This window comes from Haliaeetus leucocephalus, unplaced genomic scaffold, assembly GCF_000737465.1.
Source record: "Haliaeetus leucocephalus isolate CR32 unplaced genomic scaffold, Haliaeetus_leucocephalus-4.0 Scaffold178, whole genome shotgun sequence".
Taxonomy (NCBI): Eukaryota; Metazoa; Chordata; class Aves; order Accipitriformes; family Accipitridae; genus Haliaeetus; species Haliaeetus leucocephalus.
Window position 1 is genome coordinate 1,328,516 of NW_010972614.1, and position 18,025 is coordinate 1,346,540.

General features: G+C 44.6%; 1 protein-coding gene across 4 annotated transcripts in view; it reads left to right on the forward strand.

Moving 5' to 3' along the window:
* The window catches only part of AFF1 (AF4/FMR2 family, member 1), a 115,077-nt gene extending 104,885 nt beyond the window's left edge, over positions 1-10,192 (forward strand). For 3 of the 4 annotated variants that reach the window (XM_010564427.1, XM_010564430.1, XM_010564428.1), the window contains 6 exons: positions 432-568; positions 1,774-1,845; positions 2,475-2,568; positions 2,671-2,714; positions 4,096-4,325; positions 7,092-10,192. In XM_010564427.1, the coding sequence (XP_010562729.1) occupies positions 432-568; positions 1,774-1,845; positions 2,475-2,568; positions 2,671-2,714; positions 4,096-4,325; positions 7,092-7,213 (699 nt within the window). In that variant the 3' untranslated portion in view covers positions 7,214-10,192. The remainder of the gene's footprint in view (positions 1-431; positions 569-1,773; positions 1,846-2,474; positions 2,569-2,670; positions 2,715-4,095; positions 4,326-7,091) is intronic. The other variant, XM_010564431.1, reaches the window with a different exon arrangement.
* Positions 10,193-18,025: the final 7,833 nt, after the last annotated feature.

Consider the following 18,025-nt stretch of genomic DNA (forward strand, 5'->3'; position numbering starts at 1 on the left):
TTAACAGCATGCATGAATGAACCTGTTTTTTTGCTAATTATGGCTCAGTCAGATAATGTACATTTGCTACTTGCCATTTACCTGTGAAAATGAAGTGAGGGAATACTGCAATGGGAAGGCCCCATCTGTCTCTCACAAAGCAGGCCCCCAAGATGAGACAATAATATAAAAAAAAAGTGAAGGTAATAAATTACTGAAGGAAAACGTTGAGCCAAGAGGAAGAGATACAAATAGCCAGAGCCCACAAAGCTGATGACTGGGACCGCATTAGGGGTTCTGCTGAGAATCCTTTAATTATCACCTGGAGGCCTGACTTGCATCTTTTTCTTTCTTCAAATCCTGCCTAACTAGGGGAAAAAAAGGGAATTCAGGTATACTTGAGAGAAGTAGTTTTTGTCTTAGTCTAAAAATTAGAATTTTCTTCCCAATAGACCGACAAGACTGGAAAGGCCTTTCAGTACCTAGATGCTGCCCTTTCCTTCATTGAGTATGGGATTGCCTTGGAATCGGATGCACCAGCACCAAAATCAGCTTACAGCATATTCAGTGACACCATAGATCTCATCAAGTAAGTGGTTTTCAAAGCATGATGGTTACGCAGCATGTTTGGAGGGGAAGGGTTAGTTGCATTGCTTGTTTGCAACTGTGGCAGCTCTGGATTCCCACCATGGAGCAGAGTTCAGGTTGCTGTACAAGCATGAGACAGACCATCCAGAGGCACCAGAGACAAATCCTTTGAAATGTGTTTCAGCATTGCTTATCAGAAGAAGTAGGCACCATGTCCTCCACAGCATTTGAGCCTTGCAGTTGAGGTACACCAGAGGACACTGGTTCAGATAATTGAGGACATGAAGGAGTTTTTACTTTATCCAGAACTGAAGTTGCTTTTGCATGTGAGCTCAATAGTATTTCAGTTAAAAAAATCAAAGCAACAATATAGCACGTGGAAGAGCAGTTTGTGCCCCAAAGGTCTTGCAGCTTGATTGAAGGCAGATTTTACTGGTTTCTCCCATGTGTCTTTGTACCAGTGCACTTTATTGGGGTTTCTTTTAGCAACGTTCCCTGTTTAGTTTCACAGCCATAGTAGATGTATGTAGATAGTAGAGAGTATGACATATACAGGCAGTGCAATCCAAGGAACCATGTACTGGATAGAAGAGAGACAGGTATGAGTTTAGTCATATTGAAATTACAGGTTATGTGAGTTTTCGAGAGCTGATTTGACTTCTTGCCTTAGAGCTGAAAGAACTGTCAGAGTTTTTTTTGTGGTAGACTTCAAACTTTTTAAATTACATTGTTTGCTTTTTGGTCTTGATGGACTGCATTTCCAAGATGCTACTGTTGCTTTGTTTTCAAAAAGGAGGTTTGCTTATTTGTTCTTTGCCAAAAGAAACATTTCCACTGAGATGTCTGTCTTGTCCAGAAACACTTGAATTAGTGTTGTAGTCAGTGGTGGGGGCACCTCTTCTGGGCCTCAGGCCTGTAGGTGGCCCACGGGGGGCATCTACTTGTAGGGATGTTGCCCATTAATCAGTGTAAGAGGAGAGCGAGTCACATAAGGGGCCACATCTGTTCCTGCTGCGTGGAAAACAAGGCATTTTGAGACAGTCCTCTGTTCAAGATCATACAAAGCACTTGGTGCCAGGACTAAGAACTCGGGGCAGGTTTCCTGACTTTTGGACCAGTGTTTGAGATAATGGCATGTACTGGTTTTTCATAAACAGTGGGACTTCAGAGCCCTGATGACTGACAAGATTCTGTTTGTTTCCTTAGATTCATCATGACATTGAAATCCTTTACGGACTCCTCAGCATCTTCACAAGAAAAAATCTTTGCTGTGTTATGGTGCGTAACTGTTGTTCTGCACCTTCATATTCTGTTTCTAGACTTGATAGAGTGAAAGACCCGTTACTTTCAGGGGCGAAAGAATGAGTTAAATGGGAATCAGAGTTCTGCAAGGAAAAAAACCCACAATATAAAAACCAGAATGAACAGGAACATCTCTAAAGTGAGCTGGGATATCACAAGGGACTACACGTGGAAGGCACAGGCTCTAAAATTTGATCTGCTGGTAACCTGAGAGGACATAAGGGCTTTCACCTAAGGTGAAAGAATGTGATTTGGCTGTCCGTGTTTGAGCTGTGTAACTGAAGCTGTAGCTGAACGTAGCTGAGGCGCTTCTGGACAGAGGCTTACTCAGCCTGTGGCACCTATAAGAGGTTGGGCACCTGTTTTATGTAAAAGACCAGACATGGCCCTTCCTTGTTTGGTTGGTTGTTTTTTTTTTTTTTTTTTCTCCCCTTGTGATTTTTTTACAGAGTCTTTCTTTAAGGTGAGCAGGAGGAGAAATTCTGAGCTTTCTTGACTTTGCAATACAGCTGATGTGTGCCTGCCTCCATCCCACAAGGCTGATGACTGCTGAGCAGGCAGCAGTGAGCCTGAACACTTACTCTTGGTTGTGTTTCTGTTCACAGCATGCGCTGCCAGTCCATTCTGCACATGGCAACGTTTCGTTACAAAAAAGACACTGCAATAAAGTATTCCAGGATCCTGAATGACCACTTCAAGGTAGGGCATGTGTATTACTAAGCTGCCAGCTGGCTGGCTGCAGTAGTTACTGATGTTGGCTGAATAGCCCATACCTAACAAGAGTTCTGTTCCTTACTGCAGAGTTCTTCCAGAGTAACACAAGCACCTTCTCCATGTGTTGCAAGGTAAGATTTAAAAATATGTATGTTGTGATGTGTCTATAAGGGTGTGAGTGAAAACAGTATCCAGAGTATTTGAGTTGCAGGCTGCGTTTGAGTGCCTCACCACTCGCTCTTTCTTACCACCTGAAATCATATTGTTAGGGGGCATGAGTAGGTTTCTGCTCTCTCTTTCCTGTCTTTTCTCATTGGAAAGGTTTTTTTTTTGTTATGAGGTCCAGAGTTACTGCGTATCAGGCAGAGCAGTTCTCCACCAGAGAAACAGGTCAGAGGAGCAAGGAAGGTAGCATCACTATGCTATTTCAGAGTCCCTGTTGTTGTCGTCTTTGTTCTGTTCTGTTGCTCTCATCTAGAGATCGTTTCAGACTTAACAGGGTACCATCCCCATCTCCCTGGCCACTGTCCAGCAGGATTATGCCTTCACCCTGTGGTAGCATAACTTTGAGGTGATACTTTAATATTTTTCTCCTTACCTCAGTCACCAATTAAGAAAAAGAAACTAATTTTCTAATTTGTGAGTTATTGAGCATTTTGTCCTTTCTATGTATCTGCAGCAGTGTTGCTGCATATGTGGCAGCAAAAGTAAAAGGCAAGATGTCACATAACAGTGTTTGGCCCAATGCCTGGCAGACTGGTGCTGTGTTTTAATGACAATGAGTAAGAGTTTTTCTCTATACTGTGGTAATTGCATTTGGCAGATAGCTATCTAGCTCCACGTCTGTCCCTTTTAAACTCTGCAGTTGAGAGAAGGTTGTTTGGTCTTCAGTAGTGATGCTGAAATTCCAGTTATTTTTCTGCCACCTTGGACAGTGTAGGTTATTGGGAATTAAATGGTCTCCCAAGAGCAGTGGTGGAAGCTCGCTCATACCAGTGACTGAAATTAGGTTGGTTGAAGTGGTGGGGGTGAAGCGATGTGATGAAGCCAGCCTGTGTCTGGAAGGCGGGCAGCTGACTGCATTTAGCTTCCCTAGGTCTATAAATAAGTGTGTGTAGGCTGACCTGGCTGCTTTGACTAGCTGTCAGAAAGCTCCAGCCTCCGTAGGTGGGGAGCTTCAGCATGCCTGAAATGGAAGTCTTTAGCAAAAAACACTTAGAGAATCTAGTGAAGGCTTGCACAAGGAGGTGTAGATTTTGGAAGGTGGATGGGTGGCCCTTTCTGATGTCTGGTCCCACATTTTCTTTTGTCAAGAGGAGTCCTTAGAGTTGCAGATCACTTCAAAAACCTTGGCCTTACCTGTTATGTAGCTGAACGCATCTCGGTTTTTAACACTCTACTCTATACTGCAGGCCTAGATGATACTGGATAGCTCCTGGCATAAGGCAGTCTTGTGGCAAGACTTTCAACTCTGAAATGAAATGTTTGTGGTGGTGTTTCTTTCTCCTGCAGAAGCACAGGCATGCCTTCTCCTCTTTCTCCAATGCCCTCTCCTGCTGGTTCTGTGAGTTCTCAGCCAGGATCGAATGCTAGCAACTGCAGTGGCAACAGCATTGGCTCTTCAGTCACTGTCCCTTATAATATCCCAAGCATCACCTCTTCCTACGTCAACATTACTTCCTATATCCTCTATGCGTATGATATTTGGGAACGGGCTGATGCACTGGTCAGGAAGAATAAGGGTAAGTTTTTGCCCTCTGGCTTTTCTGTCTTATGTGTTGTGTTTATGTGTATGTACTTGCTTAAATCCTAACACTCAGTGTAGCAAACACCATACCTAAAGAACAAAGCAGTAAAAATGTTGAAATAGACAGCTATGGCTTATTGGCAGGTTATTGGCAGAGATACTTGGTGGTGATATAATGATGAGTGTTCCAATTAAAAGGTTGTCTTGGCATCCTCAAATGTCTAAGAGCTAAGGCATGAGGGTATCAAGTGCAGGAAACCAGCCAACTTGCTCCATGGTAACACAAGAAGCATAAGGGGGTTTTTTTCTGTTTGTTTTTCCCTTTGGGGCGCTTAGCTTTTCTGAATTGGTCCATTTTCTTTAAAAACAGCTTTTTGGCCTGTACCCTTGTGTTTCAGTTTGTCAAACTTCCAGGAAAACGGTGAAGCTGGCTTCTCTCCATAACAGAGAAGCTGAGCAGCACTTCAGTTGGAGTCCTTGCTGGGCATGTGACCAGTATTTGCCAAGCAGCATTTCCTAAAATTGCTCCTACTTTTTTTTATTTTACAGTTTTGTTGTTAAAAATGTTGTGTTGTCCTGTGGTACAAGCAGTGGTGGATAAGCGAAAGCCCTAGAGCAGATGCAGTTCAGTCTGTAACCTGCCATCCCATGTGGCATTTGCAGTGTCGTTTTCCATAAAACACAAAGTTTTGTGAGCTACTGTGGGCAAAGGGATGTTTTGCCATGATCCGTTGGCAAAGTTGCAAAAGAAAATAAACACGATGTGCCTGGCCGAATTGTTGGAAGGCTGTAAAAATAGTCACACTAATGAGGCAGTTGCTGAAATTCAAAAGGCTTTGCAAGTCACCTTTGAATAAAGTAACTCCAGTTGTTGGCTGTCCTCTGAGCAAATCTGTGCTCACAGCAGCAATTCATGTGTAGTATTTTGGATTATAGCCTCAAAAGGCTGATAAAAGACTGTCACGTAGAAGGAGCAGTGGATGCTGCTGGTAAGCCAGAGGAATGAGTCATGGAGGAAAACCTGTGGGAGGGCAGCCTGAGCACAATCTTGCATCAATCAAGACTAAATTCAAAACCTGCTATGTGTTGCTGTTTTGATGTAGGGGAATGATGACCGGGGTAGTAAATACTCCTAAGGGAGTAGATCTGTGCAGAACAGTAAATACTCATGTAGGCTTAGCAGTTGTTGTCACTGTTCAGGATGGTGGAGGAATTTCAGAACTGGAACTTGTTGATATTCAGTGTAATGTACAGATGCTAAGAGGTATGGAGAGTGAGTACCTAAAACTAAAAAAAAGGCCATATCCTTGATTCTTTTGTGCAATTCATAGGGCATAAGAAGAGGAAAGAGCAGTGGCCTTCAGCTATCAAGTTCTCTTAAACAGGGAAGTCATAAGTTAGTGGAAAGCAGTTAGTTCTAACTATGTCCAAGTCACTTGGGCAGCGCTGAAGTGCTTTCTGGCGGGTCTGCAACCAGGTGCTTCCAGCACAGGACCCAGCTCCTCACTGTAATGCAGAGTAGCACCGTGGATCATGAGGCTGTAACAGGTTGTCTTCCAGCCTCTGATTTCCCACAGCAAGGAGAAGCTGAGGTTGCACGTGTGCATGTGAAGTCACTCTCCTTTCACAAAGTACTGTGGTCACAGATCAGATTATCTTCTGGTTGCTCAGGCAGGGTGTTCAGACTCCTTGTCCCTGCTTACAGCATTTCTGTTTCCCATGGAGGGAATGGATACCCATTTTGTACACAAAAGGAGGAAAATCAGGGGAAATGTGTTCTCTGCTTCTGAATTGGAAAGTATTAGAATGAAAGTGTTGTGCTCTCTGCTGCTGAAGAGTTCCTTGCACAGCCAAGCAGAAATCTTCAGCCTCCAGGTTCAATCTTTGTGTGTAAAAAAGGAGAGCTGAGAACGGGCGGTTTCTGAAAAGGTACCTGGCAACACGATCAAGGCTGGAGGGACCAAGGGACTGGGACGAGCCCAGGTCACTAGAAGGCAGGTCATGCAGGAATATCTTGGAAAGGTGACTGGAAAGGAATAGGTGTGATAATTTCCTGTAACTCACTGTCACCTGCACAGATGATTGCCAGCACAGAGCAGGGCATGCAGCCTGCCGGCATCTCCCAACAGATTCAGATACGCTGCAAGAGCCTTCTCCTGCCCATGTGGGAGGAGGAGCGTGGTGCCTCAAGTTGGTGGCAGGGTAGGAGGATTCTGTTAAATCTGCCTGACATGGCCAGCTAAAGGCAACCCAAATCTGAGCTGTGTAGCCTGGCAAGCTATATAAATTTTTAAACCTGTTCAGTTGAGAAATCATGATGTCTCCAAGGTTTGAGGATGGATGAAGGAAGGGGACCAGTCTGATGACAGCTGTGTGTGCTTCCCAGCATCACTCAGACACTCAAATTTGGCCTGTTTAAAATCTGGGGGAAGCACACAACAGTAACTGGGGTATGAACACCCAAACTTTTGCCCACCTACCATGGAGTCTCGATGTCCTTTTAAAGCCAGCACCTGGGGAGGCAGTTCAGTGTGTGTATGCGTGTGTGAGTGTGATTTTCCTCTCGCATGCTGTGCCTCGTGTACTTATTACACTTCCCAGCCTTCTAATATTGCTGACCTCTCTGCATTAACAATGTTTAATGGGACTTGCCAACTGTCAGTGTGCTGCTGTTGTCGCTCCTCGCTGCCCCCTAGCCTGTCAGACGTGCCTGTTTTGTGAAACCAACCAAATGTTTTCTTTCTCCCTCCCCTTTTTCCAGAGTTTTTTGCTGAACTCAGCACAGTGACGTGTGCTCTGGCACTGAACAGTAGCATGACCGAACTGGTACACTACACTAGACAGGGTTTACAGTGGCTGAGACTGGAAACAAATACGCCTTAACTGGTGCTCAAGGTGGTTAAGTACCTTGAACTTTTTTGCACTTTTGAAGCCTCAGAAACACTCTAACTTGTTGAATCATTGGATACAAAGCACCTGCAAGGGAAAATAAATCAAGGTGGAAGGGATCTGGTTACACTGGAAAAACTTTGAACTGCATTTTTAGGGTAGCGCTTTGCTGCCTTGAAAAAGAAGAGATGGAGGAAAGCCTCAGTGTTGATGGCACCTTCCTTTAAAACAATGAAGTGCAATGAATTGTCTGAATGGCCTAATGTATTGATGGTCTATAAACATTTCTATTACGAATAACCAGCAGGACAATAATCACACATGAAGAAGTGCCGACAAGAAGGAAATCTGCCTCCAGAGGTTATTATGCAACATCCCACAGTCTGCAACAGTTGTGTGCCCAGAAGACATGTCAGAGAAATGTTTTTCCAAGCATGGATGCAATCTTTGGTGTCTTTGTTCCTCAGATGGCAAGTAGCAACAACCTCATCAGCACCGAAAAGCATTATGTTACAATAAAAACAGCAAAGTGGTCTGCCTTGCCTGCTTTCCAACCTCACCCTCTTGCATTTGTCAGCCAGCTGCTGTCCTGAGAAGCGGGGGAAGCCACTGCCTTCAGTGCTGCAAGTTCACTTTTTAAGTCATCGCTGCTTTGGTCCTCCTCCTTGCCATGCAGTCACGCACACAGAAGCCCTTAGCACTCGAACTATATTACTTAGGGTCTTGCTTGGTTTTAAGCCTTGTAAGCCAAAAACAGTTGGGGTGGCAAAATGACCAGGTGTGGTTGGAAACATCTCTGCCTTTCTTCTGTGGTGGAGGGATGTCACTCACACTGAGGACTCCTTGACTGGTTGCTTTTTGTCATTCCGATGGGTGGGGGTGGACAGCTGTACTGGGTCACTCTGATTGCTTGGGCATGGTTGTGAGTCTGAGAGCTTACATGGGGAGGAATCACTTCTGTTTAAGGAGGGACTAAGTGGCTGAATGTGGAATATGAGACAAATTTTGCATTTGGGTATTTGCCTGCAACCGTTGCTGGTCTCAGTGAGTATCTAAGAGCAGGATTTCGTACCAAAGTAGGGCATCCTTCATGTGGGAGACGACTTGTGCTTTTTCTCAGCCAAACTACAGGATGGGCCCAGCAACTTAGAAATCTGTCAAGAGAACACAAAAGGGATAACTAACTGTTTGCAAGCATTTTTTCCTTGTCAGGAGCTGCAGTTTTGAAATTGCAATTTTGCAGGTGACAGTAACAGTGAAGGCAGCATCCATGGCATTAGTGTATTCAGTAAGATGACACCCTTCTCTACCCAAAGATTTCCTGTTGCATGACAGCAGCGTCCTGCCGTCCTCGTATCTAATAGTGTGCCTTAGCCCTCTGGTCCCCTCTCGCATCCCTCGCCCTATCTCTGACAAACCCATGGGAGTGGCAAAGAGAAGGATGGTATCCCAAAATAATTGTGCTTACAGGAAAGAATTAGCTCCCTTTGCCACATAATTTCAGGATGGAGGAACAGGTCTGCATGCGCGTAGCAGTACCCCCTTTGTAAAGTACCTTCTTGTGGTTTTGAGGCTTCCGAAAATGGACAGTAAATAAATATCAGCAAAAGGTCTGCATTTCCAGAAGTAGTTTCTGTAGAAATGACCCCTGCCACAAGGAAGCCTGGAGTCATCTTGCCTCTGGGAGGAGCTGGCAGGAGTGTGCTGTGGCCCTGCCCTTGTCCCGAGCACAAGGGAGCTCTCCTCTTGTCTCCCCTGGCAGCGCAGGACTGCTAGGATCATGGCGGGGTCTTCCCACACCTTCAAGAGGCTGTCCTTTTATGTTCACTTTATCAAAAGCCTTAGTGCATTTCAGGGATAAGTTGTCCTAACCAATGGAAGGAAGGTCCATGTCCCCCCCCCTCCCCGTTTTACTTATCAAACTTCACTTGTACTCCTCCTCCCTGGAGGAGCAACTGCTCTGAATAAGCCAGGGACAGAGAGAGGCTCAGTGTTAACTGTTTTGTTCTCAGGAAGCGCAGCGATGGCCAGCCGGCCTGAAGGCTTGACGTGCACTTTGGAGCTTGATTCCATACTAGTGGGTCGATGCCTTCTTCTGACTTTGTCTTCAAGCAAAGCTATTTTTAGGATCACCAGCTGAGGAGGAGGAAGGCAGGCAGTAAGCTTTATTGAACCTGAAAACCGCTGTGGGAGTCTGTAAGAATGATAGCAAAGTGTTAGGGGGAAGCATAAGGTGAAGCAGGGACACGGGTACCCCTGGTACTTCATTTTGCATACACCCATCTCCGTCCCTGCTGCCAGGCCAGGTTCCTGTCGGAGAGCCGCTTGCTCATGGCTTGCCAGCCCCGGGGCAACTGCCTGCCACAACCTGTGAGGCAGGGTGTGCGGCTGCCCCGCTCCTGCATCCAGCTTGGTGCAGCCCATGGGTGCACCAGGTCCTGTCCTCACCTGCTCTTTGGGCACTCTACTGCCCAGAGAGTGATAATCTGTTGTCCTGCTCCTAGGAAAGCTCATGCAAGGGTGCCGGGTGAGCAAAGTTGGTAAGAAGACACCCAGCGAAGGCAGATGAACTACTGGCATTTGCTTCTTTACAGTTGGGAAAAGGCAGCACGTGCTCTGCGTGCTCTGCTACCATGCAAAGACAGTTGTGCGAGAACTGCTCCTGCTCCCCCAGGCTTCGGAGGAAATGAGATCACAGGCAGTTTGTGTTACGGGCATGTGGGGGGCTATTTGGGGGCTCTCATTTCAAAAGCTATCAGTGGAAGCCTCAGTACTAAGCTACATAGCAGGAAGCTATGTTTTGTTTCAGGTCATGGAGAAGACTGTTTAAATAATAGGAAATTTTTGAAAAGCCATCGTATTTCAACCTTGAGCCAGGTCAGAGGCCTGCAAAGGGTAGGAAAGATGCTCATCATTTTGACTTGGGCCTGTTCAGGCCTTTAAAAAAAAAACAAAAAAAAAAACAAACAAAAAAATAATAAATAAAAAAACCAAACCAAAACATAACAGTGGAGGAAATAGCATTTGCCATTAGGAAACAAAACCATGAATCCAAGGAAAAACAGAGGTGGTGGTTCAGTCCCAGGAGGAGAGGAGGCAGCTATGGTGGCAAAACAGAATCATTTCATGCAATATTTATTTAGAAGAAATAATACATGTGTTGAAATTCTCAAATGTTCTATTTTTAAGATGCCATTTATTTAATAGTTGAAAACCCTACTTACATGGAGATAGAGATCTCTTCTGTAACTGAAAGTCAAAGTCTGACTGCAATGTCATTGTTTTTGGTTTTGTCCTCTCCCCTCCCTCTTGGTTCCCATTATTAAATCTGTACATCTTAAACTTATTTTGGGGATGTATGTCCCTTTTGTAAATAACTTTTTCTGCCCTGTGTGTGATGGAGTTTCCGAGATGGTTGATTCATTCATATGGGGAAATAAACAATAAATGAAGTAGCCTATTTGTTATGAGTTGTTGCAAGAGTCCTCATGTTCTCAGCTTCTTGTAGAGAAATTGTAATTTGCCTTTTCTCTCTGAATGGTCTTAGTGTTTCCCTTCTGAATGAGGTTTAAGCATGAATTTCTGTACAAGAAGCCTCTGTTTCAATTGCTCTCCTGTTTATTGCCCCTTGCCCTTTCCTGTAGGAACAAGAATGTGTGCAAATCTAGATGCTCAGAGTGGCAGGAGGGTCACGACTCAAGAAATCTGCCTCCTATCCTCCTGAAACAGATTCAGGGAAGACTGTGCTGGGGTCAGCCGCTGACAGCCAGCAAAGCCTGGCTCTGAGCGCTTGCTGACAGGAAAATCCCATGGGTTGGTTTCATGCAGTTGAACAAGTTAAATAAGAAAACAAGGAGACAAGGCACAAAAATAGTAGTTGAAGCGTACTGCTCCATGTTTGCCACAAAGGTGCTGCAGGACTTGGTGCTGGGAGGAGGGTCTGCTCAGGTCTAGTTCACGGATACATTTCTAAAGTGCTCCAAGGAGGAATTCCCTTGGGTAATCCTGCAGGATTTCATGCCCTGTGGTAGCTCTGCTTCTCATTGGTTGTGCAAGGTGATCTCTTTGCAATGGCCTTACACTTCTTGTTTTGGGGCTTTTCCCACTTTTTGTTTTATGTCGGGCAATGTAACTGTTCCTTGGAAGAATGATTTTTGCATCTCTCTATGCACTATTGTGATATAATTCGTGTGTATAATTCAGGTCCTTTCTGCAACAGGCATTGCACCTAAGATGTTTGCTAATAATGGATGTGGTTTTCTAATGTAGTATGTAAATTGTAGACGATACTGAAACCTGTTTTAATACCCGCTAGATATGTTGCTGTTACAGATGTTGTACATAGGAATGTACACTTTTTTGGGGTCAACGCACTTTTTCACTGCATGCTTAAAATCCTAATGGCAAAATTGGTATTGAAGTAAGAATAAAAGGAAAAAATATCTAGTTAGTCAAAAAAAATGAAATGTGAAACATCCCCAGATGAGCATCTGCTGGGATTTTTAGCTACAGACTAGACAGGAGGAGCTTGGTGGTGCGTTTGCTCAGGCGAGGTGGGACTGGGACTCAGTTCATTGCCATCAATTAGTCTTTCAAGTGGCATGAAACCAGGTTGGCCCCAGGCTGGTTGCAAGATGCATGGAGGGTAAGAAGAGCATAGGAAGACAGCTTGTGGTTGTGGCCATACATATGTGGATTAAGCGTCTGTGAATTTTGTTCTGGTTTCAGTGGGGTGCGAGGCGTAGTTAGACACGAGCTGTCCTGTCTGCTGGTCAGGGTGGAGCTGCTTTTCCTGGGTTACTTGGATCCTCTGTCCCTCCATTTCCTTCCCCCTCACACCCCAAAAGGCATGTTTCCCAGACTCCTTGCTTGGGGCAAAAGCAAGGAGGATTAGTTTTGGAGGTGGAGTGGAGATGGGGAGTGGAAGGAGGGATGCAGAGGAAGGAGGTGCAACATGTCAGCAGGGGAGGTCATCCAAAAGCCAGGGAGGGAGAAGGGGGAGAAGGAGGCCATAGGGCTGCAGCAGGCGTTGACCACCCCACTCAGATTTCTGCCTGGGGCAGCGGCCCACCCTGGGCTAAAACTGCCAAAAATATTTTGGGGTTGTTTTCCAATAATATTTTGTTGTTGTTTATTTATTTATTGAGCCTTTATTGACCAAACCTAATTTTGCAACCACATTTAATTTATTTTGAGATTTGTTATACATTATAGATTAGCTTGCTTTCTCTCTTTGGCTTGGCTTACCCTTTTCAGAGACAAATGTTATTTTTGGCAAAACAGCTGCATTAAAGTTGATTACAGTTTCTCAGCCCTATGCTGCTCTCCAAACACTAAAATAGCCTGTTGACAGCCTGTGCTTGCTTTATATTAATTGGACTTTTAGTAACCCCTGTCACTACCTGAAACTGACAGTGTTCCTGGGCCACCATCAGCATTTCTGATTGTGTTTCCTTAAACTTTATGTTTCTGAAATAGTGACTTGTGCATGTTGCAATGACAGCATGCGATCACTGCTGGTTTGCAATGTGTTTTGTCAAGCTACAGGGTTCCTGAAATTCCTGCTGCGTTTTTCTCCTCTCCTACTCAGTATTGTTGAGTTTAAGGTTTTCTTTGGGTCCAGTGTTTCATATCATAGCAAAATGGCAATGTTGTCCACTTCTGTTGAGCCAGCAAAACTGCATTCCAACCAATAGCTTTTTTCTGTTCACTTCCAATATTTGAAGGCACGTACCAGCCCGTATGTGGTCTGTGGCAGCTGAAAGGTATTTCTGAAAGTTGCTCCAACTTGTGCAACTTTTTGCTTGTTACACATGAGGTGCAGCAGGCTCTGAACTTGCTCATGAACTCTCCTTGCTGTTCAGAGAAGAGCTAGTTAGGATTTGGTGTCAGGCTTTTGCTTTGTCTTGTTTTTCCAGGGTTCCCTGGGAAATGGGGTTGAGCAAGATGCAATCTGGAAAGGAGGGCAGGAGCTGAAGGTTTCATGGGTGGTATTTTCTTTGAGACGTGAATGCGTACGGTAGTGCTGTGGGTGCCAGTAGGGCTCATGTCATCAGGTCTCCAGGCAGCACGTGAATTGTGGCGCACTGGTCAAACCGCTGCCTGTCTGTTCAGCTGCCAGCCACTCTGTCCTTGCATTTCTAGGTTATTTCTGTGGGATTTCTATTTCAACTGTTATCATACAGGGTTGGGTTTTTCTCTTTTTTTCACCCTGCTTTACTCATCATTTTCAAGCGTAAATAAAATCTGCAATTCTCAGTGAAAACGTCCTTAAAAATTAACTGTCAGGTTTCTTGAACACAGAACATTGGTCTTAAATCTGTTAAATGGTCCTCGTCCCGTGGGGAGTGACACGCTAGTCCTCCCCTCTCACAGCAGCTCTTCATGTGCTGGGACACAGGAGTGGCCTGGGCATGGGAGAGGTGCAAAGTGTTAGAGCCCCATGGAGAAATGAGGATGCCAAACCTCTTGCAAAATGGAGTCTCCAGTGGGAAAAGATGTGCAAATAAGTGAGAGGAGGAGACTGATGTGTTTGACTTCAGCACTGAATCAGCACTCTAAGGCTTCTGTGAATTAGAAGTAGCTGCCTTTTATAGTCCTTGAAAAAGACAAAAATCAGATCTGTGATACAGCTTAAAAAAAAAAAAAGTAAAAAAAGAAAGAAAACCTCTCCAAAGAAATTGTGCCACAGATCTTTTGTTTGTTTGTCTTCTGTACTGAGGATGAATTGCTGCACGTGTGTGTGTATATATATATATATAAAAAATTAAAATATGAATTTTGACTCGCTTGTCTTCAAGTTCTTCAGATGAAAGGGATGTTGGTCAAAATTGTAAAGATGAAATGAAAAACAAGCTGCCTGGGGAGGGGGAATTTCTTGTTTTCCTGATCTGAAGCTGAGATGTCTCACCCTCCCCTGTGCTTTGCTCACACAAAGTTGCACAAGCACAGCCACTGGGTGCAGCTTTGCTCAGAGGTGAGGGTTGATGTGGCTGTGCAATGTGTGATTGTGCCACGCATCTTCCTTGGTATGTGGTTGAATTTCTTGAAATATTCAACAGCACGAACTTGCCACTGTCTTCACCTCATTGCCACCTTTTGAGGGAATATAACAAAACGGTGTGTTTCAAGTTTTTTAACCTTGAAGTTTGAAATTCAGGTGTCCATCCTGATGACACTCCGATGCAGGGATTCATTTGTAAGTACTACTTCAGCAAAATATTCAAGCATGTTTCCAAATCCCGTTTATTTTGCCTGAGACTGGGGCATGTTCTACTGGGCCAAGTGTCCTCTGGAGCTCTGGATACCTGGTACGTATGTATTTTCCTTTTTTTCCTCTCTCCTAATGACTGCATGCATAGTGGTCCAACGCTGCCTCTGTCTTTTGGTTGATAACGTGAAAAAGAAAACAGAATTACTCTTCTGTTTTACCTGTTCATTTTGTCTGACAGCTTTGACCTTCCTTCAGTGAGGAAAACTTTAATTAAGGGTGGTAACTAACCTTCTGCTAAAAACCAGTCATCAGTGGGCATGACTCAGCACCACACACATGCAGAGGGATGCATCTCAGCCTGACCCCAAGAATTGGACATAGCAGCAACCCAGCTAAGGACTCCAGCAGGGCTGTGCTGTGTGTTTCTGTGGCCATGGTCTTTACAGACCAGGGCAAGTGTATGCCCATATCAGCTTTCCTTTTTTCCTCTTGGACAGGCTCCACTGGAGGGAGTTTTGGCATGCCTTGGAGTGGTGTTGGTGCCAGGTGAAACGGGCTTCATCTGAAAGCTGAAGTGCGTGTGTGTGCAGACGTTGCAAGCAGGAAAAGAGAGTGTGTGGAGCAGAGAAGCTGGTCCTCGGGAGGGAGCATGGAGTTGTAGATCTTTGGTGGTAATTAGGTAAGATGGATTATTACAGTTAGCTGACCTAGGGGTGCTCCGGCAACCCATGTTGGGTAGGGAGTGATAAAAAGCAAGGAAACCAGCTGGGGGAAGCAGAGCCAGGTGTGAGGAGCTGGGAAAGGAAAAGGTGAGAGAGAGAGAGAGAGATAGAGAGAGAGGCATGGTGGTCTCTTGGAGGTAAAAGGAAGACCTTGGGAACCAAACGGCAGTAGTGAGAGCAGCTAGGATGTCCACTGAGGATGGGAAGAAAGAAGGGCTGTTTGGATCTGCTTTTCTATTCCTGTCCTTTCTGTCCTGCATTGACCAAGATTTTGGCTGGGGAGCTGGTAGCTGCTCATACAAAAGAAAAGTGAGAAGCGGGAGGAGACAGTTGCCGTGTGGTGTAATGCACGATGACAAAGTGACACCTAAATGCGATCATATTGGCAGCTGTAATGTGCCATTTGTTTCATCTGGCAGCCGTTCACTTGGAAGTCTGACTAGGACTGTGTCAGAACAGTGCATGGATTTGCAATTACTTTCTCCCAGCAGCCTGTGCTGAGTTAGGTGTGCTGACTTGCACTGTCCAATTTTTTTTCTTTCTTGGAAAATGTGTGTAGGGGAAGATAATTTGCTTATGGTTCTTGGCCCAAGTTAAGTCTTACCCATCAAGCAAATGAAGACACAAAAATGTTTCTCGTTGGCTATGTAACCAGAGCCAAGCCTCGCCACCACTCCCAGAACAGCTATAGCTGCATAGTTGCCTGCTTGGAGTATTAATTTTCAGGACCATTTATTTAATGAGCATCAGAGAAATTCTCCTGTGGGGCACTGCCAGGTAGCAGGGGCGCTTTAGAAGCCAAGCAGGCAGCCATAGCCATGCATGTGTTCTCTTCATCACAGCCCAGTGCACGTGTCTTACTATCTCTGTCCGGACGCTGGCTGCCGCACCATCTAATGTAGGTTGTGTGTACTCATTAAAAGATCAAGTTACCGTTTCAGTGGAAAACTTGCGGCAGGTATGTATTTGCATGGGCTTTTTGCTTGAATTGATGGAACACAACAACGCCTGCAGACCAGACAAGTCAGATGGCAGAAATTACATAGTTCCCTGTTGACTTTTTTTTTTTTTGTGCTGGAACAGCTTTAAAATGAAACTGTCTGGAATCCAAGGAATTGCGTTGAAATGCTGCAAAGTGACAGAAACACCAACCATGCTGACAGCCAGGAAAGAATTACAAATACAAGTTTCATCTCCTGGCTAGGAGTGCTTTATTTGCTGCCAGTTCCAGTCGAGAGAACATGCAAAGGTTTAGAAAACAAACACAGATGTGATAAAAGCAGCCAGCAAAAAAAAATTAAGTGGAGCATCTGGAATAAAGTACTTGGGTTTGCAAAACTGTGCACTGCAGCGATGCTGAAAATAGTTTTAAAAGCAGTTTCAGCCTAAAAAGCTCTATTTAACTGTGGAAGTAATCTGGAGTTACGGACCTTCCAGGCATTTGTTCTAATTAAGCTTGGACAGGTTAATTGGCTGAATTTTTATCGCCTGATGACAACTTGTTTGTAAAATGAATCTCGGTGTCATTTTGTGTTGGAGCTGTGGTCCCATCAAGATCATACTGAGCATCCTGCAGCTGTCTTGGCAGACAGAGCGGACACACAGAAAACGAGGTAAATGCAACCACTTCTGTTACTCGTTGTGGTTCAGGGCAGTTACGTTGGGCTGGAGCTGTTGGGAAGCTGCGTAATCAGTGTTGCATTCTGAGCACTCAATTTTACCTTTAACAAACCTTTATTTACTCAGGAGTTTCCCTGAGTCAGCAAGGCCTGCCTCCCATTCCTCAGTGTTTGCTGTTTGTAAATGCTTTTGCCTGTTGACTTGAATTTTCTCATGCACCTCGTTTCCAACGCTTAGAAGAGATGGAATCACTCCAGAGTTAAAATGTTGTTGCAAGTGGAGGTAAGACACAGAACTGAAGTCATGCAGTCAGGATGTAGGAAGGCAACCTGATTTTAGTTAAGTTCACAGAAAAGTTCAGAGCAGCAAAGCGATCTCGTAAAATTTCCTGGGGCTTTGACAATCTTATTGCTGCTAGTCTGCATCTCTATTGCTAGCACTTGAATGCAGTCAGATTGAGCAGAAAGAGGCTGTTCAGCCTGAGTGTTGGTTTCAGAATCTGCTACCAGTCATGCTTTTATTTAATTACCTTTCCACTGCTCTAAATAAAGAAGTGTCTTTCCAGATCACAAGCAAGAGCATTTCCTTGATTTTGATGAATAAATTGCTTCTGACATGTTCAGTCTGCCCTACATGAGTGCATGCTACACAGGTTAACAACTCTGACACTGGAATAACTGCTCCCAGATCCCACCACATCTGAAAGAAGATCCTGGAGACAGACACGGGATCCCTCCAGTGCCTGGCTGGGGTCATTGTTACCTCCTGCTTCCATGCAGCAGCCCGAGGCCATTGGTTGATTACCTGTTGGTTATGTGGCATAAATAGAAGTGTGTGCAAAGCCCTCTGCGAAGGCTTGGTTATTTGCTGGGCTGCATCCCCCTCTACAGGCAGACATTTCAGTGAAATAATTTTTTCTCAGCTGGTATTCAGCAGGAGGAAAGTCTGTAGTCTTTCTGATGGGAGTAAGAATGCATGCATATATTTTGTTTACGTTTTAAAATATGCAAGTAGCATGTGCATCACCTTCTGAAGTCTTCTGTCCACATCTGAATATTTTAGCAGAATGTCTAAGCCAAACAGTTTTGCTGCAAGCATGGCTCTATTAGGAATAAGATGCCTTTGGGGAAGAGCAATATTAAAAAAGTATTCAAAGCTGTGAAAGTATAACCAAATTCTCACAATCCACTTTAAACGTAAATAGTAAGATATGAATTTAAGATTTTATTGAAAGGACGTATTTTACAAAAT